The sequence below is a fragment of the Guillardia theta genome (assembly GCF_000315625.1).
Source record: "Guillardia theta CCMP2712 unplaced genomic scaffold GUITHscaffold_18, whole genome shotgun sequence".
In the NCBI taxonomy this organism is placed as follows: domain Eukaryota; class Cryptophyceae; order Pyrenomonadales; family Geminigeraceae; genus Guillardia; species Guillardia theta.
The window spans coordinates 19,476-44,403 of record NW_005434656.1 but is presented as its reverse complement, the minus strand read 5'-3'; the positions used below and the strand labels follow the sequence as shown (position 1 = coordinate 44,403).

Here is a 24,928-nt window from a genome sequence, read left to right as displayed (position 1 = left end):
GGGGTGGTACGAACAGCATGCTCATTCCGTGTGCAAGGAATGACTGGCCGTGTAGTAAACAAACAATGGGAGGGTGGTGAAGCGTTTGTTAGTAGGGGTACTGCAATCTGGGTCATGTCAATCGTGCTTGCCATCACTACTCATTTACTGGGAAGTATATTATGTAATAATCGATCACATCTATCCTCAAGGATTGTAGGTCAGAAAGGCAAGATAATTGTCTGGGTGGTCGAGGATGCCAGGAGGTGGGGTAGTGAATGGATTGTAAACTGTGTCACGGGATCAGAGGAGGAGAATCACGCGATCAACAGATTCTTTTAAAAATGTATTATAGCCAAAAGCAAGGGTGGGAAGACAGGGCCATAGGTATCGGGCCCTTGAAATCAGGCTATATGAAATTTATGGTAGGGTAACAACTTGCCAACACGGAAGCCCCAGGTGAAACTTGAGGAGAATTGGAGGGTCACGCTGCCCCTCCGGATCTCCTTTCGATCTCCTGCTGATCGGACTATCATCTGACACCAGACATGAAGTCAAAGTCTATATGACTCAAACTCTGCCCTCTTTCCTCCTATTTCTCATCAGTGAGGCAGACTTGTCTCACTTATTCCACCTACTGGTCCCCCCCAATGTGGTATTCCTAGGACCCATACCTACTAATTTCGGTATCCTAGGACACGGCTAACACCCACGGCCTTTACGGAGCAATCCGGAAACGGATGTAACCAGCTGTTCAATCTGGTACGATTCGGGTGGGTCAGTATACAATGTTTTAACTCAGCTTCGATACGTTGCGTGTTTAACCATAAAAGCTTCTCTTTATGTCAGCAGGTTGTCATGGATGGGTTGCAAGGCTACCCACCTACCTAACTGTATCAATACACGTCAACTGAATACCCCTTCATAACACTACAATATGAGGGGTATCAAGCGATACTACCTACCCTATTCCCATTTACCTGCTTTCATCTGGGATGGGTCGCAAGAAGGGCCTCATCATGCCGTTATGAAAACGTTATGCCATGCACGTGAGTGACCATCCGACCCACGCCTGTCCACTGCTTGAAGCGGCGCCGGGCCGGGGCTGTCACCGTGACGGTGACACTGGCCGACGAGAGGCGCCGGAACAACTGTCCGCCGTACGGTCCGGCCCGGGGGACCGGCTCGGAAGATTCTCAGTCTAGAGGGCGGGCCGGCTTCCGAGCCTCACCGTCTGTGGCAGCGGCAGCGGACTCCCGGGACGCCGGATAGGACCCGGTCACCGAGCCGCTGAGCGGGCGCCCCCACCTTTAGGGCCCACCCGTGAAGTTACAAACACTTTAATCAAACTTTTAAATCTGTGAAAGACTCTGATCGGACACGGCCCGAGTCAGTCTCGAATTTCACTCACTCACTAGAAAGTCACGTCACGTTTGAGTCGAGTCCGATCGGGGGGCGCGGCCGTGACGGTCAACTCACTGCAGACGGTGCGGCCACCGATAGTACTGCCGCCAACTTGAAGCTACTAAGAAGAAACCACCGCTCCACGTTTTGAAGGCATCAAGACGGTTGCGGCAATCCAGCTGCTCACTGTGAAGTCACTGTCAAGTTCACAGCAGCGGCGGCCGCCGCGAGTCTTCGTCTTGGGCGATCTCGTGGTGCTGCGGCTGTGCTGCGCCGACGCTGGTCGGAGGGTCGCCGGCAGCCTCGAGGAGGGTGACAAACCTAGACTTGAGGAGCTCGGCGCAGTGAGGGCGTTCACGAGCATCGAGCTTGAACGTCTTGCCCAGAAAGTCCCGCGCGTCCTCCTGCAGATCATCGGGCAGGGGAGGTCCGTTGGGAGCAGTGGCGATGTGGAACATGAGCGTGACCTTATTGGATATCTCGTCCCATGGCGGCGCCCCAGTCAGCATCTGGATCACCGTGCAGCCTACTGACCAGATGTCCGCCTTCTTGCCGTGCCCCGTCTGCCGAATCACCTCGGGCGCCATGAACTGCGGGGTCCCGAGGAGGCTCTTGAGAGGGTTCGAGCCGCCTCCTGTGATGCTGTCAAGGTACTTGGAGGAGTTGAAGTCGGCGAGCCTGCGATGAGAGGTCAGAAGAGAGAAGGGAGCGGAGTGAGGTCGAGTGAAAGGAGGAGGTGTAACGAGGAGGTAGATAGTGATGGCCGGAGGAAGCGAGGAGGAAGAGGAGTAGAAGAGGAACGCAGTGGGGGGAACGGAGGAGAACATGGAGGAGAGAGGAAGAGAAGGGAGGAGAAGAGGAATGGAGGACACGAGAGGCAAGGAGGAGAAGATGAGCAGGAGGGCAGAAATACGCACTTAATAATGCCGTCCTCCGTGACAAGGATATTGCCTCCCTTGATGTCGCAATGCACGACTCCCTTGCTGTGGAGGAACTCGAGGCCGATGAGGATCTGCCTCGTGTACTTCCTCACCACAGGCTCGTCCAGCGCTCCGAAGTTGGCGATGAGGGAGGCGATGCTCCCACCCGAGACGTACTCGAGGAAGATGTTGAGCCGACCCTCGTCGGTCTCGGTCCCCAGGTACTTGACGATGTTGTCGTGCTGCAGCATCTTCATCACGTCGATCTCCCGCTGCAGGGCCCTGATGGCCTCCGTGCGCTTCTTCTTGTTGTCTTGGAAGCTCACCTCAGAGAAGAAGATTTGCTTCACCGCCATCAGCTCCCCCGAGTCCGCGTTAATCCCCTGGTACACCTGCGCGTACGCTCCTTCCCCAATCAGGCGACCGAGTCGCCATCGCAGCAGCTTCTTGCCGGAGCCGCTGAAGTTGGGGCTGCTGTCACAGAGCTTGCTGATCGTCACGGACTTGCTGGGCGTCACTCGCGGCCCTCCAGCTGCATCCGACCTCTCTGCGGAGGCCGAGAGCCAGGGGTTAACCTCCTGATTTACCTCCTTGTCCTCTCCTCTCGCTGTCTCGCCGTCGCTCTGCATCTTGGGAGGAGTCACGACGGTGATCTTGAGCTCCTTCCTTCCCCTCCTCTTCGCCAGCGACAAGGCCTGGTGCAGCTCTCGGCTGCAGGATAGCACCTTCCAGTCTTCGTCCTCGTCCTGATAGGTAAGCAGCAGGCTGCTCCCGAACTTCTGACGGATCCGCGTGAGCAGCTCGTCAAAGTTAAACGCCTCCTCCATGCGAAATTTCCAAGTTTCCTCCTCCTCCTCCTCCTCATTTGTAGAGCGTCGGAAGCACGTTATCCTCCATCCTGCAGGATGGGCATGATGGGCTGCATGCTCGGGGTGATCCCGTTCCTCACCCTCAGCATGCTCGCCTCGATGCTCTCTGCTCTCTGAGAGCAGCACCAGCACTCGTTCCACAGCAGCGTCGATGTCGTTGTCGTCGTGTCTTCGCAGCAGGTCCTTCACCACCTGCTTGATCGAGTTGTCGTTGAGGATACGCGTTATGTTGGCATCTCGCGCGAGGGCCTCGAACCCCTGGGCGATCAGGATCGCCATGGCGGGCTCGGCCTCTCTCTTCGCCAGCTCCGTCCAGACCCCGAGGCCACCGAGGCTGAGGAAACGAGCGTGAAACACTTCGAGCGCGAGGATCTTGCCGAGCAGGAAGACGCAGCTCAGTTTCATCTCCCTGGCCGCCTGCGCCTTGGAGATGCTGGAGAGGAGGTTGCCGTCCTTGCGGGCTACCGAAGCCTCCTCGACCCGGGCGGGGTCGTTGCAGAGGGCGATGAAGAAGAAGAGAATCTCAAGCAGCTCGTCGCTCCCGCTCATCATGTCCGCCAGGTTCTCGTTGTTGGTGCCCAAGTTGCAGACAATCACTGCCACCGCTAGCTGCATGTCCAGGTTCCCATCTCGCCACAGCTTGTGCACGCACCACATCACTCCTGCCATGAAGAGCGCGCGCTTGGCTGGAGCATGCGACGGGTTCTCTCCCGGCCCGGGGAACACAGGGGCGTCTGCCTTTGAAAGGACGGCGATGGTGCTCATGGCGTAACTCGAGACTTCCGCGTTCTCACTGTAGACGAGGAGGAGGAGACTCTGCACCCCCTTCTGAGCGATGATGTACTCCATCAGCGCGTTCCAGCCCAGCTCCGTCGCTTTCTGCGTGAGGCTGTAGAGAGCCATCGCTGTCCACCGCTGAGTAGAGGCATCCTTGTGGAACGAGCACAGCTTCAGCAGCGCTGCCGCACCCCCGTGATCAGAGTCTGCTGGCCACCAGGCGTCCAGCTGCTCCCCGGTGTGGAACTGAGCGTGCAGCACCACATGGTAGAGGCCCTTGGCGCAGGCGTTGGCTCTGGAAGCATCGCGGGAGGACAAGCATGCCACTACCGACGAGTACATGCTAACGAGCCCGTGGGAGGTCAGAGACGAGCACGTCTCCGCGTCCACGCACAAGTTCCCCAGCACACGCAGAAAGTTCTCGGAGCAGGCTGCTGCTTCCCAACCTGCAACGTGCGGTAGGATCCACTCGTACCCAATCTAACAAATAAGCGATCAGCGTGGGTCAGGTCAGGGTAAGGCAAGGGCAGGTGGAGTGCGCCCTATCACCACCACTCCAAGGAGGAGAGAAGGACGAGGACGAGGACGAGGACGAGGACGAGGACGAGGGATAATATGAACCTTCGATCGCAGGATATTGAAACAGCTGGAGACATCGAGGGTAAGGAAGTAGAGTGCTCGCCATAGTAAGTTTTGAATCTCTCCGTCCTCCTCCTGCATCATCTCGGCGATGCCTGCCGTGACATCAGACGAGCACGAGGAGAATCGAACAAGTGGGGAGAAATGAGGAGAGGAAAGAGAAGAGGAAAGAGGAAAGATGCATGTCGCTTACACTCTAGTCCTCCACGGCTCAAGAAGAGCTTGGGGAAGTCGATCGAGATATCTTTAGAAGGAAGCGTGTCTACTGAGGTGCGAGCTCCGGCAAGCCATGACAAGGCACATTCCAACGTCCTCCCGCCGTAGTAGTACGCTTCTCTTGCGAGCTGCTCGTCGACGCCAAGCTTGAGCAGAGAGACCAGCAGGTTCTCGTCCAACTTGGCAGCAAAGGCCATGCGCTCGATGCAGTGAGCGACGAACCTCTGCGAGACCACGTCAGCTCCGTTGGCTCCTTGACTTCTCGTGTCTCGCGCAAGCCAGAGCACAGCAGCGATCCCTTCCATCCCGTCTCCATCGTTGTCATGCAACCCGATCTCCGCGATCTCCAGGTACGCCTGTGGCCTCCTCGAGCACTGAGCTGCGAGCACGCAAGCTGCTCTCGTGCGGATGTTCAGGTCGCCTCCTCGCACGCTCATGGTGACGAGCTTCTCAAGGTCCTTGTGGTTCTCCATGTATGGGGCAGGGGCTAACCCGTACTCTGCCAACGTGATGAGACATCCCAGCGCAGCTCGCTGAACTTCGATCTGCTCCGGTAGTGCATCCCTCAGCACGCAGAAGATGGAGGACTCTGCATCGCACACTCCTCCCTCCTCCACTGCTGAGCGCAACGTGAACTCTAGCACCACGAGCGCATGCTGCAACAGCGTCTGCCATACTCCCACGCCCTGACGCCCCTGCTCTCTGCTCCTCGCCGACCACTTGGGCAAGAAGTTGATGAGCAAGTTGATCGCCTCCATCCCCTCTTCTGTGCGCAAAAGCTTCCTGCGAGTGAAAGAGTCACAGACGTTTCATGTTCAAGTCACGCGATCTTCACCGGCACGGCGGCTGCAGGACGAGCTGTCGGAGAGCTTCGCAGATGTGCAGGAGGCATTCTTCGTCCTTGGACTGCATCCCGATGAGAATCTTGGGCAGGCAGAGAGCCGCAAAGTGAGGATGGCGGCCAGTGACGCAAGCGAGATCCGCCATGAAGAGCAGAAACGATCGCAAGACGCCCCGGTCGCTGGAGGATGCAACGGCAGAGAGCGCCTCCTCCGCTTCCGCTGACTCCAGGATCATCCTCGACACCGACGCCACTGACGCTCGCAGCACCTCCATCGCCGAGCTCTTTGACTTCATCTCCAGCACTCCTACACCGCCTGCTTCGTCGGAGTCTGCCGGAGAGGACGGGAACAACCCTGCCATGTGGTGGTCCTCACGATGCTCTGGGGACAGGTCGTTCATGGACTTGGAGTGGTTCAGGTGATGTCTCGTCCTCTGCGCGTCTCCACTGACTTTGTTGGGCCAGGAGAGGAAGGGGCACAGCGGCGAGTGCGTGTGATGGAGCTGCTCGGGCGGCTCGTCGTGCTCCCACGACTCCAAGACGAGGGAGCAGGAGAAGCAGACGACGCGATCAGAGCCCGCCTCAAGAGGAAGCGAGTAGAAGCCGGCTTCAGCCATGCAGGCTGGGGACAGACGATCTCCGTGCGGCCAGTCTGCGCCGAAGGAGAGCATGCGTTTGCTGAGGTCATGCATACCTCCGAAGAGAGGAGGAACAAACGTCATGAGCCGCAAGAGAGCCTTCAAGCACAGCAGCTGCGTGCTCGCATCCCATCGCTTCATCAGATGCAGCAGAGCCCCGACGCCACCAGCCTCCACCACCTGACGTCAACGTCACTGTTGCACCACATCTCTCCAACTCATACCAGTCTCCTGCTGTACCCGGGCTGGTCCGCCGCAGCAGCCAGTCGATGACTGAGGTCCCTTGCTTGCAGCCAGTCTTCACAGGAGTAGGAGAGAGCAACAGCATCCTCTAGCGAGACTGAGCTCACTTCGCCTGCGTCTCCGGCAAGGTGCTTCCGGAGCCAAGCAGCAACAGCAGCGCGGTGATGGCCGCTTCCTATCGCATGCCGAGGACTGAAGGTCATCCAGGCTGACGGGCTGACGAGTCCGTCGGGGTTGAGGGAGCTCGGGGAGTGGGAAGAGGAAGGAAGCACTGAGTCTGACGACGAGTGCAGATCGCCGCTCGCTGCTACACTGTCTCGTGACGATGCCTGGAGGACCTCCCAGGCGTTGCTTCGTTGCAGGACCAAATAATTCTTGTTGATGGCATCGTAGGGAAAGAGAGACTGTGAGGTGAGAGAACATCAGAGAAGGAGGAGCATAACATGCGTCTCTTGCCTTGATGAATCGAAAGACGTATCTCCCACATTCCTTGGGCGCTGCCACACTCCACTCCCCTCCTGTGATGACCCCAGTGCTTCAACAACTTGCGCGCAGCAGCAGGGGGGGTGAGGGTACTCACCTCGCCGGTTTCCTTTGACGTAACAGCTCTTGATAGGATGACTGTCGTCGTCCTCTTCACGGAAGAGTCCAATCCAGTCCAGCACATCTGATGGCAGTCAGGTGATCTAGCAAGCTCCCCTCAAGTTACCTGCGTTGCCTTCGGTGACCCCCCATGTGACCGTCACTGAGAAGTATCCCCGTCATCAGTGCGAGCACGTAAAGGACGGATGGAGCTTGTCTCACCTGTCTCTCCTCCCAGCACATGCTTCGGCGTGGCCGTCATGATGACCTGCACGTCAGTCAGTCTCACCAGCGGCTCCTCTCTTCCCACTTGCCTTGGTGGTGGTCGCCTGGCGCTGGCCCCTCTTGGGGTTGACATCTGATTCCGCCATGTTGTGTGTTTTGGTTGTGTTATAACAAGACGATCATATTCCAGTCTCAGCGCCCGGCCGGCATCAGCACCGTTGGGTTTGACATGTGCTGGCGGCATGCATGGAGAGGCGGCTCATGATCATCATCAGAGACATTCAAAGTCACTCAGCACTTCGTGTTCTCGTCCTCGTCTTGCCTCACCGCATCTTCCTCCTCTCCTCCTCCGCCCTCTCCTGCCTGCTGTCGACCAGCATGTGCCCCCTTGCCATTGACTGGGATCTGCGGGGGGATGTGGTATATTCGTTACATCATCAAATAACGGAACATCGCAAGCAGGAGGAGCAGGTGAGCAGGAGGAGGACGTGTACCACATGCGATCAAGGAGATGAAGGCTATAAGATGCCACGACTTGATCTTTGAAGAACTCACAGCTCGATGTTGGTATGCGAGGGAAACACACATGGGAATTGAGATGTGAAGGAAACAAGTAAGGAAGTTCGATGACCAAACCTCTCTTCTGGCTCATCAGAGATCAGCATAAGGAGATGAAATGAGTTCAGCTCCGTGGACAGTGTAAAAATGAAATCGGGAGGAAATCCTGAAATAGTTTCCAAGGTGATTGCATTGCGCGTGAGGTTCTCAACGAAAGGCTTGTTAGACTGAGAAGCAAGGGTTGGAACTTCGTTGCTCATGAAGAGATGATTTCGCTCCACTGAAACAGGAGTATCTACTCGTCTGATACCTCGAAGTTCGAAAGAGACGAGGCAGAATGTAGAGTAACATTGGCACGGGAAAAATTTTAATAACAGAAAGTAGACATGGATGTGTATATGAAGGGAAAAACGAACTATTGTTGAAGTCTGTTTTCATGGCTAATATCCTCTTACCAGAGGTAAAATACATTTCATATCGGAATCCATGCAATCAAGCTGAACACCAGCAACCCGACATGGATGGTACCTACGACTGTCCCTCACAGCTACAGGACGTTTCTTCTCAATTCTCTCATTCCTGGTCTCACTTTTTGGACTCGATCTCAGCCCATCGTTGAGAAAACTGGAAGCGTGTGGTTCAAAGTAGCTGAGAGAAAGCAGGCATTGATTCTTGTATCTCACGCTGAATGTTGATGTCACATCCATCGCGCATCTTTGCAAAAATCTTTGCAAAAGTTGGTATATCAGCTTTGCTCTGATATGTTTGTGATAGACAAGGTATTTATACAGGACAAAGTATCTGTGCTATCATGACGTTCATGTCATGACCAGTTGTCTTGACAACTGCTTCTCGACGACGTTCTACGTTCAGCAATGTTTGAAACTTCTGTCGCTGCCATGTTCTATTTTCGGGAATCTTTCAATTAGAGCTTACGAGCAGACGACTGCTAAATTTATTGAATATTGAAATTTTCTTTCATAATTTGATTATTGAGTGTTTTTAGTTGACTACAAAGTTTCAAAATTAATTACCATACGCGTATGTAGAATCCCTTTTAGAACCACTCCTGCCTCTTCCTCCCCTTGCCTGCAGCAGGAGTCCTGATCCGAACGATTCTGACCCTGCCTGCTCCCTACCCCCCATCTCCTTCCCTTCTCCAGCAGTGATATCCCATTGGTTGACCAGCCCTCGGCTCCCTGGAGTAGTTTGCAGAATCTAGTTACATCCTCCCATCGAACCTGCAAAGATGGCGAAAGGAGAGTTTGCTACCAACTATGACACTACAGAAAACCTCGTCAGACCGACAGACATCGAGGTTACATTTGAGCATTTTCGCTGATGTCTACTAACCCTCCGTTGATTCAGAGCTTTGCAAGGCGTACAAGGAAGTTGTCAAGCAGGGCCACTGCCGTCATTTCTGCTGTGGCTCTTGTCATGATTATCTGCGTCAAGGTTTCAGCTGCTGGGCATGGGCTCAAACTCCATGACAGCGAGGGATTTCCCATCTCTCTGGGTCAGAACGGAACGGCAACGGAGAATGTTACCGACATGATCGACAACATAGCGCATGTTGAAGCGGATGAAGACTCTGCTAAGATCGACCCAGACGCGTCGTTTGTGGTGGGATGGGACAAGTCTCACTGGAAGACATCGGATTGGGTGAGAACATCGAGCTGCGTTCTAATCCTGTGCTCACGTTGCTGCAGGCAAGTTGGATCATCCCTGGCCCCATCGTCACGATTTTTGTCACGGGGTTTGTCTTCTACATGTACGGGCCTGCATGGGCTGCGGGTCTTTGCGCTGTCCTGGTGACTGTCGACGTTTTTGCGTTTTACATGAACGCATGAGAGCATGCAAGTGCGCCAATAAATTCTCCTCAAATGCTCTCCTTCACTCACTCCAAGATCGCACTCGCTATGTTAGCAGCTCTGATCTGCGTTCCCTAGAAAGATCCTTGACGTTGGTACCTAAGGCCAGGTCAGCGGAAAGCCGTGTCTCGCTCGGGTCATACTTGAAGTTGTCAAGGAAGTGAAACTTGTAGGGGATCTGCTTCTGCGCGAGGAGTCTCGCAACCTGACGAGAGTTTAGACGATGGAATTTATCGACTCATCTCACCTGCAGCGGCGAACTTTGTTCGTTACCCACCTCTGTCTCATCATTCAGCATTCGCAACGACAACATGCACGTCGCTGACCGATGGGAAAGCCTTCGCCGATCCGAATCGACTGACCGGAGGAGAGGACAGCGTAGGCCTGTCACGCTAGTTTTGCTAGAGCGGAAACGATGTCACCTGCTCTTCTTACCTTGTCCCCGTTGGGTCCATAGAAGTCTACTCGCGTTATTGAGCCCTGCACGTGGTGAGAGGGCTAGAGCACAAATATGTGGACGAACCGCGTTGACGCGGTCGACGAAGTCATTGAAGCTGATGCTTTCCTGCGACAAGATGAGAGGTGAGGAAAGCAGTAGGGGAGCATGAGGAGCTGGAGGAGAAACAAAAAACAGACCAGACCTCATCCGTCGGTTTGGCTGAACCATACTCAACAGTGCATTGCCTGTGCCAGCCTTACGGTCTGGACTCGATCACACAACCTCACTTGGTGCAGTCAAGGTTCTTGAATGTCTTCTTGTACTCTTCGCATGCCTTGACGCATGAGGTGCATCTGTACTAGGTTATTTCGGTGCGTCATCTCAAGCTCAGGCTACTTCTTCTCGCCATTCCACATGAAGCATGACTCCTTGTCTCTCAACTCAGTCGGCCTCCCCTGCAGCTTGCAGGACGTCAGGGGAATCATTGCCTCCTCTCCTCTCCTCTCCTCACCAACGTCTGGTCAGGCAGAGCAAGAGCATCTCTTCCTCCTGCCAGCAAGAGCGCGAGGCCACACCCGAGTATCGCTCGTCGAGATGTCGGACGCGTCGACTCGGAGGCCTTCCCATGATTTTCCTTCATCTTCAAGCCACAAACTCTCGCCGCTCGCAGCGCCTGTCGGTCTTTGCCCATGCCCAAACCTGGACCCGCGGCAATGAAGGCGTAGGGGCAGGTATAGAACCTGGTGAGCACGTGAGACACGAGCAAGGCTCGGTCCTGCTTGCCTGGCTCTCGAGCTGTTGACAGGGAGGAACCTGAGAGGGTGTCCTGTTGACCCCATCATCTCGCTGAACTCAGGCCTCGCATTTCTGTTCTCGTCGAAAATTTCCTCCATGGAGGCTGCAAGCAGATGAGCATCGTCATTCCCCACAAGCATGTCCTCTCACGTTGCTTGAGCCCTTCGTTCGGGAGAGGAGCTGAGCAGCCTGCATGGCAGACAAGGAGCAGGAAAGCAAAAACTTTGAGATGAGCCGGCATGACGAAGAGCTCTGATCCAACAATTAGACTTGGCACCATACGGTAGATATATGCTCAAACTCATCCATCTCCCCATGTACACCCATCCCTCACCCTCACCCTCACCGTCACCGTCACCCTCACCCTCTCCCTCTCCCTCACCCTCTCCCTCTCTTCCTGGCTTTCTCTCTCATCCCGCCCTCCCTCTCCTTCTCAATCACCTATCCTCCCGCCACCATCGCGGGCACACATAGACCCAAGCAATACTTCTCCCCAAGCTCCTCGCCTCCTGCCCCACCCCCCCCCCCCCACCCTTGCTGGTAGGCATCGCATGCCCGAATCCTATTCGCATCTGTGGTTTGCGCCTCCACTAGTGAGGCGGAGGGCCAGGCTGAGTGAAGGGGAATGGTGTGCGAAATGGTTGGGGAGGGCGGGGGGCGAGGGAAGGACAAGGGAAGAGGAAAGGATGGTTGGATGCGAAGAGAGGAGAGGGGGGCGTGGAGAATAGGGTTTAGGTGCTGCAAGGAGGAAGGAGGGTGCATGTGTGTGCATCGATTGCGGTGACATGAAAATGATGAAACAGGGACAAGAGGGAGAGTCAGCGTCAGGCTGTAGCAAACTTCGCCTTGTGACCTATCACAGATGAGCATGGGAAAGATGTGGGAGGAGGACAATTTTCACAACGCGGTGCAGCACAAGCTGCTGGAGTGTTCGCATGTGATCAATGTGTTCGGTGAGGTCGGAGGAGGTCACTCAGGTCGGCTGACGCTCGAGCAGAGGAATCAGCCAAGTTCAGACTCGCGAGGATGGGGGAGAAGCTGACAAAGCTTGAGAGGTACATGATCTTTGTAGAGTCCCGCTTGAGCCGAGAGCCGGCACAGTTCGATGGTGCTTAGGGGCGCAATGCTTGAATCGTCTGTACTTTTTAGATACTACAACATGATATGTATATGTACAACAATGCCGAACTCACTCTCAATCTTCTCCTCTGCTATGTGCGAGAGTCATCAGGCAATGCAAGCAGACTGACTGTTGAGGGACGCGGAGAGAGTCAGCGAGGTGAAGGATGAGGTCGTCGAGATACATGCTCATCAGCTGTCGTCTTGCTTGTTGCATCCTAAACCTCCACACCATCTCCATCGCTGCTTTCATCTTGGCGGCTATTCGCCTCCTCCCATGGCAGCGAAAGTTCTGCTGGATCCTCGTCGCTGCTTCTGTGCCTTCCAACCTTCGCACCAGCCTTGTGCGAGCACGCGCTGATCGGAACCTCGCTTGCAGCGTCTCCGCGGCTCTCTGCATCAGCTGTCTGTGCTCTTGTGCTTTCGCGAATCTTCTCCTCGCAACGTGCGACCGCCAGGCGCCCTGCAAGTCTCGCGCGCGTCCATTTTCTCTGCTCATCCGCTGATCCCGCTGCAGTTGCAGCAGTTGCATCTTTGACTTGTGGATTTGCCACTGCCTGGCAAGTGAACGAGCGGCATTTTCTTGCTCGAGCTCCCGTTTCTCTTTCCGGCTTCTTCTGCATCGCCATGCTGACGAGATACGGCAAGCTGCATGCTCCTCTGCGACCTCGCGGAGTTTGCGCTCCTGCTTGTTTCTTGTTGCGACGCGAGTGAGGTCCTTGCGCGAGAGGTGCTGACGGTACGCCGATTGAAGACGAATAGCTGCAAACTTTTGCCGCACCATCGTTCGTGACAGGAGGAAGCTGGCGCGAATGGCGAGGAGCTGGATAACTCTGGCTGCATGATGTCTCTTGGCGTCAAGCAGCTTCTGCTTGGCCACCACAAAAGAGAAGAAATGGCAGAGAAGCATCGCTGATCCTGCGATCGAAAGTCACTCGACCATCACAATCTTTGCCTGTCCTCACTCTCTCTTCTCTTGCGTAGAAAAAGTTGTTTCTCTCCCAGATTCATCCACCATTTCTGTATTCTGCTAGCAGCGCTTTCTTGGTGCCACTTCAGACGTACAAGCAACGTGTGCGGTCTTGAAAGGCGAAGACGCATGATAGTTTTACCTGCTCAAACATTAGCAGACGAAACAGCCTCCTTCCTTTGCTCACGTGCTAGGAATGATCGAACAGACCGACTGATGGTGGACGCACAAGACTCCCTCATGAACTTGTCATTTCTCTGTTCACACCGCATCATGATACGAGAACAGGTGCTTGCTTAAGGATCACCATTGCAGGCAGGTCTCTTAACGCCTTTCCAAGCCCCAGACGAGTGACATGCTTTTGCATTCGCTCGCATAACCTGTGTACCTTTCAACCTCAAACATGGCTGCCTTTCAACCTTACCTTCTCCTGGCTAGAGTGGCCTTCCATGCACTTCCCAACGTAAAGGCAGCAGAGGCAGCAGAGGGTAGGAGGAACGAGGGGGCGTACAGGGGTGGGGAAGGCACGTCACTTGGAGAGGAGCTGACATGAACCAGGTTGGAAGAGACAGAAACATACAGGTCGAGGAAGTGAGGGTGCATGACCATCTCGAAGCTCTCAATGCCATACCAACTGACAACATCATCTATCCCCCGCTCGATCTCACCATCTGAGTAGCCAAATGTCTGCAGCACCTGTCGACATTGCAAGAACGAGACGCTTCCTGATGGGAGGTCAGTTTGGGACAAGACGGTCCGAGGACAACTGCTTTCACCTTGTCCGTTGGTATCAGAGTGGCGGAATATCGCGTGAGCCTCTCTTATAGCGTTTCTATCTTGGAGTGTCAAGGTACGAGCGAAGAGCTCAAGGGCGTGGTCAACGGCATTACTCTTGGCTCGCTTGTCTTTCAGTGTCGGTGTTGCTGCATGATCACAAAACTCTTGAAAGTCTCTTGCAGACATTCCGCTCATGAGGAAGAGACTTGCAAGCTCTGTCTGTCGCATTTCTACCGACGGATCCCAAAGATTCAGCAGCATCTGTTCGAGGCTTCTTGGCACAAGTCGCCCAGGCTGTAACCGCGAACCGTTGCCGAAACCGAACTTGTTACGTTGCTGCAGCACAAGCCGTCTCGACAAGGTCATTTCAAACAATTTTTCAGTAACTCGTTTCTGAAGAAAAAGGGCAGAACGGCTTCTACGCTTGAGCAAAGCATTCTGACACTTGTGCTTGCTCAAATGAGCCCTGAAAACATTTTGTCTTGACAGAAAGTCAAAGAAACGATGAAGAGGAGAGGAAACAAACTTACAACTTGCTTGCTGCAAAGGCGAGATTTGGATTCATTCCTTTCAAACTTCTCAGTTTTGACCTTGCAATGTGGCACCTTTGAGCGTTTTGCAGTATGTTGGCGTTGGCGACGGCCAAGGTGAGAACCAACTTGCTGTGCAAGGGGAGAGAAACTTCCCTCTTCTCTTCCTTGTGCATTCTCACCAAGAAGCCGTCGAAAGGGTGCGAGAAAATCTGCCGGAGAGGGTTTTTCCTTGCTCTGAACGACGAGATTCTGGCTGACTCAGCACGGAGAGCAGTCAGGTACTCTTCCCTCATTCTGCTCTTCAAGACTTCAAACTTGTCTGACAACTTGCTTGCATAGTTCCATGCCCGTTCATACACCCCTATGAAGTCCTCCCCCCAGTAAAGCAACGCTCTGCCCTGCACCAGCGACGCGGCTGTCATTACTCTCCAGCACACCTTCAGCTCGCGTTAGGTCACGCCTCGCAGCTCTCCCCCTCACCTCCTGTGAGTCTACAAACTCATCGCTAGTCAGACAGCAGGGATCCGTCGCACATGACATGGCTTTGTTGGAGTGCTCATATGCAGCTTTATGGTCGTTGATCAGACTTTGAAAGAAGGCGAGGTTACAGGAAGAGCAAGCTTTGCATAACATGTCATTGCTGCAATCGGCGAACACGCAGGATCGTTGAAGCAGCTCTCCAATCTGCCACTAACGCACAGTCATTCACTCTTCAAGAACAAAAAAGAGAGTACCTCCACTTGTTCGCCCGTCGCGAAGTAGAAACGAGCTTGATTCATGAGCTGAATGCTTCTTACCACATGGTCGGAATCATATGAGAGTTCTTCGACCAAGGCTGCTGTGCACTTTAAGATTGCATCGCAATGAGACATGTTCTGGTTCCGCAAACTGTCTTCAAACAGCGCATTGCATTCAGCATAGCCGGATCTCACCGGACCCAGAAACTTGTGTGCTCGCTTGTTCAAAATCGGAACTACCAACATCAGGCTGTCGTTGTATCTCGAAGATGCCTTTCTCTGCTTTCCTTCTACACCGCTGCGAGTCATAGCAGCATCCTTGCTGTATGGATAGTAACGGTCTGCCAAATGTGAAGAAGTAGAAACCCTAACTCCCTGCTCTCTGCCTAGCACCATGTTGTCTGGTCGCCCAGCGGCCTGATATGCAACGGAAGGGATTTGTTTCTCTTTCTTAGATCTTTCCGACATCACACGTTTGAGAGATGCTAAGTATTGCATCTCGGACATTGTCCTGCACCCCTCAATGACCTTCAATCACCAATTCGTTGCTGACTTGAATCCTGCTGTAGACAACGCTGTTGGCATTTCCGTGGAGATCTCTTATATACAAGAATCCCGCTTCGTAACATTGTCATTTTCAACGTTTGAGGCAATCTGATTCGTTTTCAATGTTTTCATTCTCATCCTCATTGTTCATTCTCGCATTGTTATCACCCTCTACTTCATGGCCTTGAACTGCATCACGTACTCAACAACAGCAACGCTCTCCCCCCACCACCGGTACTGCATCTCAAAACTACCCCACCCCTCATATACTATCACTCGGTGCCGACCTTGACGAACAGGGGCATATACGAGAGCCTGTATGCTGACATGCTCCTGCTTGTATCGCTCAACGCTCTGCTACCGAGACTCAAGTTCTGAATAGAAACAAGTAGGTACCTGCTGCAGTGTGCGATCTTGACATCAGATCGGGCAAGGGAAGGCTTCGACTATCAGGCCAGGCCCCATCGCTTTTGGCAGCAACACTAGATTCAAGTGAGAATCTCAAAAGAATTTTATGAGGAGAAAATGCTGCCGATGATGGGTGTTAGCCGCTTTAAAGCGAGACAAGAAAGATGTAATAGGATTAGCATGAAGGCGAAACAAACACATTTGACATTGATTTCGGTCCGGAAGATGAACCCAGGTATCGATGCTGTTTTTGAAGGTGTTTCCATGTTATCATAAGCGCATTACGTTGCAAACAATTGTGTCTCTTAACACAAAGAAGATGAAAAAATAGAATTTCCCTATGATGATTGAGCCTTCTTTACAAGTGGAGATTGAAAGCAGAAGCAAAGAGAAATCGTTTTCTTGCCCACTAGAGCATTGAGAATGAGATCAATAGGTTTACTGTCGACGGCGGCGATCTCTCTCCTTCTTGTCGATTTTTTGCTGTTCCTTACGCTAAGGGAAGTCACTTTGTCGTGGAATCTTGAGCAATCAAAACCACCAACCTCGAGTTCTTTCTGTTTGTTTTTCAATCTTCGTTTCAGGCGCATCTCCTGTCGCATCAAAGTGAGTTGAACGAAGAGGTCGCATCTGTCTCACGGTGAGCAACTGGCGCTCTCTCTGTCGCTGCACATTCATATCAGATCCTCAGGGTAGAACGAAGCACAAGACACCTGCATGCTCCTTGCCAACCAATACTTCGAGGCTCGCGAGGAGTGAGAAGAGGAGGAAGAAGACGAAGAGGAGGAGGAGGAGGAGGACTCCGTACTGTCCGAAGAATCGAAATTTTGTCCGTCTAGAATCGCAAGTCGACGCTGAAAAAACATGTCAAGAGCGTTGGTCGACGAGTGAGCTCAGTATCTCACCTCTAACACAGCTACCATCTGCTCAGTGGAGAGCTGCTCTCCTTGGCTGACGAGCGAATGAAGCTTCAGCTGGACTAGAGCTCGTTCGATCACGACAGGATCCTTGCAGAAATGTAGTGAGAGACTATTGATGATCAACACCAACAAACTGAGACCAGGACAAGAAAGTGACTCAGATTAATGAGATGGAAATGGCAACTAGATGAAAATTTTGCAGCTTACCTGATAGACAGACAACCACCAGTAGAGGGCCTCCACGAGCTCAGAACGATTGAAATTACCTTTGAACTCTTGAGCCATCATCGATGATTGCCGAGGCAGGAAAGCATAATCGTCATCGTCATCGTCATCGTCGTAAGGGCTTCGTTGCCATTTTCCCTTCTTCTCTTGAAAAACTTTTTCTATCTCGGAATCGTCTTGAAACCCGTATTTGTACTGTTGTCTAGGTGTAAAGAGTTTCACAACTCATTAGATTCGTTCACCTGCAAGTTGCTGTACTTCACTGCATCGAGATGTCTCGGAGAAAGAGATCTGACATCTGCGACACTCAGGCTGCCCTCCTCGACTACTGCTTCTCCCGGGTCTTCACTCTTGTTGCTAAAAACAGCAAATTGATTCTTCTGCATGCTTCGCCCTCTTCCTTCGGCTTCGCGGAGGTATGTTCCTTTGCTCGGAAAGCTTGTCATCTCCTCTCCGTCTTGCTTCAGATCCGTTATGCCCCCCCCATTTCGCACGTGAGCTCCTTTGGTGCAGTCAGTAAACAACGAGCAAAACTTTCCGTACCTCGATGGGTCCTCAAATATTGAGCAAACAGATACAGAGCAGCTCTAAGAGTGCAAGTGAGATCGAGCTTGCCACATCCTCAGCTCCACCTGCAACAAGGCTGCAAGTCCAGGTCGAGGGTTGGCAGCGCATCCTGAACACAAGAGGGGGAGCGCGATAAGAATGAGGAAACACAGACAGGAGAGTGCTTGAGACCTTGTCGGAGATGGAGATGCACCTGCAGGAGTGAGGCAGTGCTGACTGACTGTGTTTCTCTTTGATCTCTTCAGCTGTTAAATGCGTCGCTAGATAGAAAACAGCAGCGATCGTGCGATTTCTTGAGCTCTGCATCGAAAGTTACAGGATGACTCACCTATCTCCTCCATTTACGAACTTTGGCTATGCCCAGCATCAGGGGAAGCTCAAAGAAGTCGTTTGACTTGAGTCCAAGATCCCCATTCGCCTCTCTGCTCGCAATCATGAGGTGCTGAAAGAAGAGAAGCGGGAGCTGGAGATTTCCAGGAAGAACGATGAGGTCATAGCCAAAGGGAGAGATCAGACGAGGGAAATGGAGAGAGGGAGTCAAGAATCCTTTGGAGGAAGATACAAGATACATGAGCAATGCATAGAAGAGACCTTAAGGGGCAAGAAAAGAGTTCGGTGATCACTTTCGAATACGGTCGTGGGCTTTCAACTCCATTTCTCATCGACGGTTTCCACTTTTCACTTCCTGAGTTAGAATTCATTTCAGCAAAGATGGAGTAGAGAGACAAGATGCACAAGAAGTGCTTCTTGGACATGGCAAAGTGAACAAGAGGCAGAGCAGCAGTCGCAAACAAGACAATGCCATGGCAGCAAGGTTTTTGCCTGGCCAGATAGAATAATCGAGCATGCAGATAATTTCGTGCCCTATGTATCCAGGGATGGGCACCTAAATGAATGTCAGATATCTGAAGAATGAGAAGATCGGTTGTAAAACCTCAACCATGGAGTCAAAGATTCCTGCTCGATCAGCACTGAGATGTCCTCCAGGAAGTGAAATGCTGTAGATTGACGGTTCACGATTGATAGTAGGAAAAGAAGTCCACCTGGAACCAAGAATTGGATCCTTGCGCTGTACAAACATGACCTGGTCGTCGGAGGAATGTACCAACACCTAGTCAGCAGCATCAGAACCACTCCCTAAAGGACAAATAGGCGTACAAAACAACTCAAAGGATCCGACATGTGCACTTCCGGAATTTTTGCCCTGAACCAGAACATGAGAAGCTGAAGGGATTGAAAACTACGGTGAAGTAGACCAGTTAGGTGACATGTTGGTGCCCAAGAAGCTTCGATAGCGAGTTACTCCACATTCGAGTTTCACCTGCTCGTGTCAGACAGAACAGGAATAGAAGACATGTTTACTTCTTGCGATCCGTCAATATCCTTCCACCTGGCACAACTGTAATCAGTACACAGCTTCAAACGATCAAAGCTGTGTTTGGGACATATCTATGCGGACAATCATCACCTCTGAGCAGAAGCTAGCCGGAACAAAGTGCCGTCGTACCTTCCATCCACAACAATTCACCGAAGATCGATCAACATAACAGCAGTCTTTACCACCAAAGGCGAGGCTCTTTTGTCGTCAGGCTCTGCCATTGATCTTCGATTCCTTCCATTAAGACACGCTCAGATCTTTGACTCAAAGGATACGTCATGTTCATACCTTTCTCTACATCTGGATGACGAGTTCTGCAATATTTCCGGTGAAGAACAACCTAAAGCAAAGTTCGATCAGGAACAGGAAAACCCCATAGGAAATCTAAGGTCGATATAGCACCTGAACTTTTTCAGGTGTCACTCCGTTAGGCAAGCAATCCAGGAGAACTTCGTACTCGGGGACCTAGTGGTACAAGTTGGTTCAGATTGTAGGAAACGCTAAGTCTACCTTTCCAGATGTGTGGGCTTTGGTGGTGAAAAGCGGTTTGCGATTTTCTTCATCTCCCTGCTTTTACGCAAGAAATGGAGCTTCTCAACATTACATCACTGAGTTGCAAGAGATCAACCATTCCGTCCATCTCATTCAAGTCGCCCAAAGAAAATGAGTGCAATGGCCCTGACAATTTGGTTTGCTACGAAGCATTCATCAGTGCAAGTCGATTTCTGTATCATAATACTTGATCACTCTGCACCTCAATTGAATCTAGAGACGTTGAATGTGCTGGAGGTTGCTGCATGAGACATAAGTGACTTACATCTAAAAGGCTACAAGTACAATCTTATTGTTCTTGCTTTCTGCGCGCCTCCAGGATGAAACACATATTCTAATCTGGTTCATGATGTCAGCAAGTCTCCAGAGCAAGAAGGATAAAAATACTCGGTTGAAGCACGAGCTCCATAATCCAGAACTGCAATCGAACCAACCAGCCACATTCGCAATGCTTTTACTACCACCCCGCAGCCGAATGCAAGCAGGAGCACACGATCGTTCTGAATAAGTAAGTTTTTGAAAGCAGCCTGTCGGACTTTCGGACCAAACATCAGGCCAAATGAATCTTGTGCCCTGATGAGGTGTCAGAATCCTCTCACTTCGGCCATAAAGAGTTGTCACGAGAAATGCAGGAAGTTGCAGTCAACAACACATGAACAGCACCAGAAGATTTGGAGAGAGACTCGTGTCGACGTTTCCCGCTATATTTGCATCAAGAAATCCGGGCTCTGTGACTAAAGCGATCAACACATAAAATCGAAACTTGATTTTCGTCCAAAGTCCCATTCTGATTTCTTCAGACTTCAAATGTTCTCTCGCTGGACAAGTTACCGTGAATGCATGTGCATGTTCCCTGGAAACCAGTAATCTGAGACACTTGCATCTCTCACTTCAGACTCCTGCACCATAGTTCAGGTACCACCACACGAGACTTGGGCAAGCGAGAATTGCGGGCTGATGGATTGATCGTGATAGAAGCTAGACTTGATATTCAGCCCTATGAACGTGTACCGACTCTCCTTGTCCTCTCTGTCTCTCCATAGCATGCACATCTTTTCTCTCATCCTCCTGCTCTCCTTGCATGCTGCATGTCGCATCCACACTCCTCTCATGCAGTGCTGGTCGCATTTTCCTGTCCCTCATCCCCCACCGACTTGAGCAACCTCGCCTGCCCGGGGCCTGTCGGCCGGAAGGCCCGGCCAGGCCTGCCGGACTCAGGTGGAGAAGTTTTTCTCGGTGGTTACTGGAAGTATGTGGTGGGTAACGGAAAATTCTTTTTTTGGGCTGCCTCGTGCCGATAGGAGTGCTCCTGAGGACCGGCAATGGTAAGCACATGTGCAGCGCGTGCTGGAAGATTGACGATGAATGCTGTCTTTGATGCTTGAGGCGATGACAAAATGCATGACCATTCTTGGGACATTCTTTCTTGCGTTCATGAGTGTGAAAGTTTCACTTCCGATGCCTAGTCTATGTGAGGTGGATGTTATTATTCGCTAGTGCAGTAGTGTTGAGGTCGGCTGGTGGGAATCTATCTATGTTCTCTATCCTTAACATTATCTCCTCGAGCTTGTACTCTGGAATTATAATGATTCGTTTGACATTTTCTTAATTTCATCGTGGAGAATCTTGCGAGCAGAGCTGTTGCATTGTATTTGGCTAAAAGCGTAGAAGCGTCTCGTGAAGATTTCTTGACGTGATAACTCTTGACGTAATGCAAGCTCGATGTCTATGTTGTGTTTCTTGTTAATTCGAGACAATATCTTACTAACTTGTGCACAAACTCATAATCGATGGATTCTTGAGGACATGAAACTCATTTCCCTTTTAGGTTGTAGGTAAGGGTACGGCAAGCTTCGGTAAGCGCCACAACAAGACGCACACCTTGTGCAGACGTTGTGGCCGCTCCGCCTATCATATCCAGAAGTCCACTTGTGGTGCCTGCGGATATCCTTCAAACACATGCGCAAATGTATTGGTGTGTTTCTGTGTTGGACAATCATCTCACCTTGATGCAGACAACTGGGCTACCAAGGCTCAACGCCGCAGGACCACTGGTACTGGACGCTGCCGACACCTCAAGACTCTCCCCAGGAGGTTCAAGAATGGTTTCCGTGAAGGCGGAGTTGCAAAGAGCCAGAAGAAGAGGGCTGCACAGTAAAACTTGTGAATCTGGGGTGATAGAATATAGTTTCGAAAATAAACCTTCGACAGGAGAACGCAAGGTTGATTCTCAAATCATGTGCTTTGCCCGTCATGTTTGATCTAATCAGACGGTGCATTGTAAGGTTTAGATTTTTGGTTCAGTTTAGATGGTTGGTGTGGGTTGGTGTAGGGTTTCCAGATTATCACAAGCTGCACGATTTGAAAGCAATGTTATGTCCGTTTGTGAAAAGGCCGCCTGCAAGGCTGATTTCGTGCAACTCGGTAAATGCGAAGCGTTGTGATGGATGACATTGACTTTTTCTTTGAACGCAAGTCATCTCAAACAGGAATTGAATTCGTGCCGAGGGAAAGTGGGATTGTATAGCCTTTTGAAGCATTCATTTGTAAAATTTAAACCTTCCCCTCCGTGTGTCACCACCGTCAATCGTTACCCTACTGTGGTTACTTCCCGGATCAGATTGAACATGCAGAGGAGGAATGAAACGACAGTCAACGCAACTGAAGTCATCATCGTTCGCTAAAGTCAACCATTCAAAGCAAACCCGAATCAAACAACGAATGTGTGAGATCACAAGCTACCTGCATTTCATTCTTGAAGCTTTGCATCCAAACTTTTGCAGGATCAACCAGATAGCGCTTTGAAGAGTATCTGCTCGGTTATGAAGTCAAATAAAGCATAAACAGACCGAAGATGAGACTGTGTAGGACATGCACAGTAATAGCTTTGAACAAGATGCAACCTTGCGAACAAGAAGAACAAGTAACCAGCGTTGACACCAATCATAATCAGTTTGAGGTACAATCCACGAGCTGGGTCGAGCGCAAAATAAACCAGAATCGCCGCAGAAAATGCAGCCTGCAATAGATTGTGAGCACAGACAAAGAATAGCAAAGGGGGTATACCTGACACATCAATTCGAACTTAGCCATGCTGTTCATGGATTTTGCGAAATCAGTTGGATTTAGATGATCTTCCTGTAGAATGATGGTTCAAAAATTCAGATGTTGCTGTTGTGAAGCCACCTGCAACTCGGCGTACTTCAAGATCTTCATGATCTGGTGTCAAGGTAGAATCGCAAAAGGTAAGGAAATTGAAGCAAGAAAAAAGGAAGCTTACTGAAATGGCGATCAGGGCTACATTCATAATGAACAGCGCGATAGAAAAGAAGACCATATTGATTTCTACCGCTGAAGATTTTTGCCTTTCAATGTAGCGTGGTATTTTGTTCACTTGAAACAAGGAATTCAGGTGAATACAGTTGATCAAATGAGACTGGTGGGAATCGTGATAGAGAGGACGGAGGTGGGTGAAAGCTCTAAATGCTCAACCTTGCTGCCTGGAAAAGGGGCGAGGGGGCGATGAGAGGAGAAAAGAATGGGCGTGTGAGCTGCGTGTGAGAAGAGTAGAGGTTTAGTTAGCGGTTTACTCCCGGATGATCACGGCCCGGCCCGCGGCGCGGCCGTCGGACTCACTGAGTGACCGGGAGCGACTCCCGCGGCCCGGTACTTGCCCTGCCGCGTCCCGGTGGACACGGGCCGGGCGGCCGCGCCGCCGCCGCGAGTGCCGGGGGGCCGCAGTCACGGCCGCGCCGCGTCGCCGCCGCCGCGCGGGCCCCGCCCCCCGCGGGCCTTCCGCCGTTGAAGTCTCAGAGGCCCTCAACCATCGGAACTGCGGGGGAGGGGAGGGGGTGGACTTAGTCGCGTCACTGATTAGAGCCCACCACCTCCCCTCCCCCGCAGTCCCGATGGTTGAATCCGATCATTGAATCACAACGGTTGCCGCAGTGCCTCACAGCGGCAACCGTCACCGGGTGGCCCACGGCTGCGGCGGAGTAGCCTGGCTGCCTGGCCACCGTCATGGAACTTCGGAAACTTTGAGTCCGCTATCATAGTAGTATATTTCAGAGTAGAGTTACTACTCAAAGTTAACTTGAAAACCAGAATACTGAACGGTTGAACGGTTATTAAACTACAGGCTCAGGTACGGTTCGTAGGTCGCGCCGCTTTCATTCAGAGACGCGCGGAAGTGCCAGCGAGGCTGCTCACTGTCACAACGTTGACACGGAGGCCCTCATAGAGTCAGTAAGATCGGCAGGTGGCAGACGGCGTGACAGTCAGCGAGCTGACCTTCACGGACTCTTGAGGGGCTGGCGGAATCAAAGTTTGAGAGCTTAAAAGAAACTATGGTTGGGAATATTACGGAAGTGATGCAATCCATGCGTAACGATTATCCACTGCTTGAAAAAGCTATCAAGGAAGCCTTGCAAACATTATTGCAACAGAGACCGGCAGATCCCGTATTATTTGTAGCTGAGAAGCTTAGAGAAGTGAACAGAGAGAATCGCATTGAAATGGTAACCTTGCAACTATTATCTGAGTACATCAGGAAACACATGATATACTATGCAGGAGATGGCAGCTACCAAGATACAGGCCTTAGGGCGTAGAAAGAGAGATGCTCGAAGAGTAAAACAGCTTCGTCATCAGAGCCATTTGTGGCTAAGAGATCTGTATTTCATTTGTTGTCAATAATGCGTCGCAATTGTTTACTCTTATTCCAGGTTTGTGAAGCTTGACATCGAAAGTTCGAATTCGATTTCTCGTCAGAAGCTAATTGACTTTGTAACTGACTGGGGAGACTGCAATTTTTGGCATGACTGCATTTCAGATGCAAGGAGGTCAAACCAGAGACAAATTAGAGTTGCCTTACAGATTGACAAGGAGAATCCCAGAAAATGTACAAGGGCTCTCAAAGAATTTGTTGGACAAATTGCAAGTATTGAACAAACAGGTGTATTCAGTACGACGTTTCATTGAAGATTCTCATAATGGTTGCTTAGTTTTTGAGCTGGGAAGACTTTGCGATGATATTCGGACTTAGCAAACAAGAAGCAGACGCAGCAAGAGAACACGTCGCAGTGATAAGAATTCAGGTAAATTTGATCGAGACGGCTTGCGTGACACTTGGTCGAACCGTGGTAATATGATGAAATGCTTGTTGTAATGGCAGGCAATTAGTAGGCAGCGTCATGTCAAG

General features: G+C 51.6%; 10 protein-coding genes across 10 annotated transcripts; 4 read left to right on the top strand and 6 right to left on the bottom strand.

Annotated features, from left to right (window-relative positions):
• Positions 1–1,589: 1,589 nt before the first annotated feature.
• On the bottom strand, positions 1,590–2,942 carry GUITHDRAFT_85702 (hypothetical protein; the record flags this gene model as incomplete). Its single annotated transcript, XM_005836161.1, has 2 exons — positions 2,301–2,942; positions 1,590–2,061 (listed from the first exon to the last, which is right to left on the bottom strand). The coding sequence occupies exons 1-2, from the start codon at positions 2,930–2,932 to the stop codon at positions 1,590–1,592; spliced, it is 1,104 nt and encodes a 367-aa protein (XP_005836218.1). The 5' UTR covers positions 2,933–2,942.
• Positions 2,943–8,978: 6,036 nt separating this feature from the next.
• On the top strand, positions 8,979–9,779 carry GUITHDRAFT_162110 (hypothetical protein). Its single transcript, XM_005836160.1, has 3 exons — positions 8,979–9,209; positions 9,260–9,553; positions 9,601–9,779. Exons 1-3 carry the CDS (start codon positions 9,141–9,143, stop codon positions 9,739–9,741), a joined length of 504 nt encoding a protein of 167 aa, XP_005836217.1. The 5' UTR covers positions 8,979–9,140; the 3' UTR covers positions 9,742–9,779.
• On the bottom strand, positions 9,767–11,250 carry GUITHDRAFT_151480 (hypothetical protein). The gene is made up of 12 exons (XM_005836159.1): positions 11,147–11,250; positions 10,985–11,099; positions 10,713–10,941; positions 10,598–10,662; positions 10,489–10,554; positions 10,404–10,446; positions 10,286–10,327; positions 10,198–10,242; positions 10,089–10,146; positions 10,010–10,041; positions 9,906–9,967; positions 9,767–9,861 (listed from the first exon to the last, which is right to left on the bottom strand). The coding sequence occupies exons 1-12, from the start codon at positions 11,235–11,237 to the stop codon at positions 9,837–9,839; spliced, it is 873 nt and encodes a 290-aa protein (XP_005836216.1). The 5' UTR covers positions 11,238–11,250; the 3' UTR covers positions 9,767–9,836.
• Positions 11,251–11,858: 608 nt separating this feature from the next.
• On the top strand, positions 11,859–12,112 carry GUITHDRAFT_104763 (hypothetical protein; the record flags this gene model as incomplete). Its single annotated transcript, XM_005836158.1, has 2 exons — positions 11,859–11,949; positions 11,994–12,112. The coding sequence occupies 2 exons, from the start codon at positions 11,859–11,861 to the stop codon at positions 12,110–12,112; spliced, it is 210 nt and encodes a 69-aa protein (XP_005836215.1).
• Positions 12,113–12,121: 9 nt separating this feature from the next.
• On the bottom strand, positions 12,122–13,158 carry GUITHDRAFT_151479 (hypothetical protein). The gene has a single exon (XM_005836157.1). The coding sequence runs from the start codon at positions 13,023–13,025 to the stop codon at positions 12,192–12,194; it is 834 nt and encodes a 277-aa protein (XP_005836214.1). The 5' UTR covers positions 13,026–13,158; the 3' UTR covers positions 12,122–12,191.
• Positions 13,159–14,704: 1,546 nt separating this feature from the next.
• Positions 14,705–15,274, bottom strand: GUITHDRAFT_151478 (hypothetical protein). Its single transcript, XM_005836156.1, has 2 exons — positions 15,130–15,274; positions 14,705–15,085 (listed from the first exon to the last, which is right to left on the bottom strand). Exons 1-2 carry the CDS (start codon positions 15,265–15,267, stop codon positions 14,747–14,749), a joined length of 477 nt encoding a protein of 158 aa, XP_005836213.1. The 5' UTR covers positions 15,268–15,274; the 3' UTR covers positions 14,705–14,746.
• Positions 15,275–16,524: 1,250 nt separating this feature from the next.
• GUITHDRAFT_104761 (hypothetical protein) lies at positions 16,525–19,417 on the bottom strand (the record flags this gene model as incomplete). Its single annotated transcript, XM_005836155.1, has 17 exons — positions 16,525–16,581; positions 16,632–16,679; positions 16,726–16,752; positions 16,992–17,093; positions 17,214–17,426; positions 17,474–17,733; positions 17,775–17,818; positions 17,864–17,907; positions 17,970–18,098; positions 18,148–18,220; positions 18,390–18,620; positions 18,842–18,909; positions 18,957–19,002; positions 19,055–19,119; positions 19,161–19,188; positions 19,267–19,305; positions 19,359–19,417. 17 exons carry the CDS (start codon positions 19,415–19,417, stop codon positions 16,525–16,527), a joined length of 1,533 nt encoding a protein of 510 aa, XP_005836212.1.
• A 1,616-nt stretch (positions 19,418–21,033) lies between these two features.
• Positions 21,034–21,947, top strand: RPL37e_1 (large subunit ribosomal protein L37e_1, cytoplasmic; the record flags this gene model as incomplete). The annotated part of the gene is made up of 3 exons (XM_005836435.1): positions 21,034–21,053; positions 21,557–21,697; positions 21,744–21,947. Coding segments are annotated over exons 1-3 (348 nt in total), but the record flags the coding sequence as incomplete, so codon positions are not given.
• A 566-nt stretch (positions 21,948–22,513) lies between these two features.
• On the bottom strand, positions 22,514–22,944 carry GUITHDRAFT_104760 (hypothetical protein; the record flags this gene model as incomplete). Its single annotated transcript, XM_005836154.1, has 3 exons — positions 22,514–22,747; positions 22,795–22,866; positions 22,915–22,944. 3 exons carry the CDS (start codon positions 22,942–22,944, stop codon positions 22,514–22,516), a joined length of 336 nt encoding a protein of 111 aa, XP_005836211.1.
• Positions 22,945–23,902: 958 nt separating this feature from the next.
• On the top strand, positions 23,903–24,644 carry GUITHDRAFT_151477 (hypothetical protein). The gene has a single exon (XM_005836153.1). It carries the CDS (start codon positions 24,075–24,077, stop codon positions 24,336–24,338), a length of 264 nt encoding a protein of 87 aa, XP_005836210.1. The 5' UTR covers positions 23,903–24,074; the 3' UTR covers positions 24,339–24,644.
• Positions 24,645–24,928: the final 284 nt, after the last annotated feature.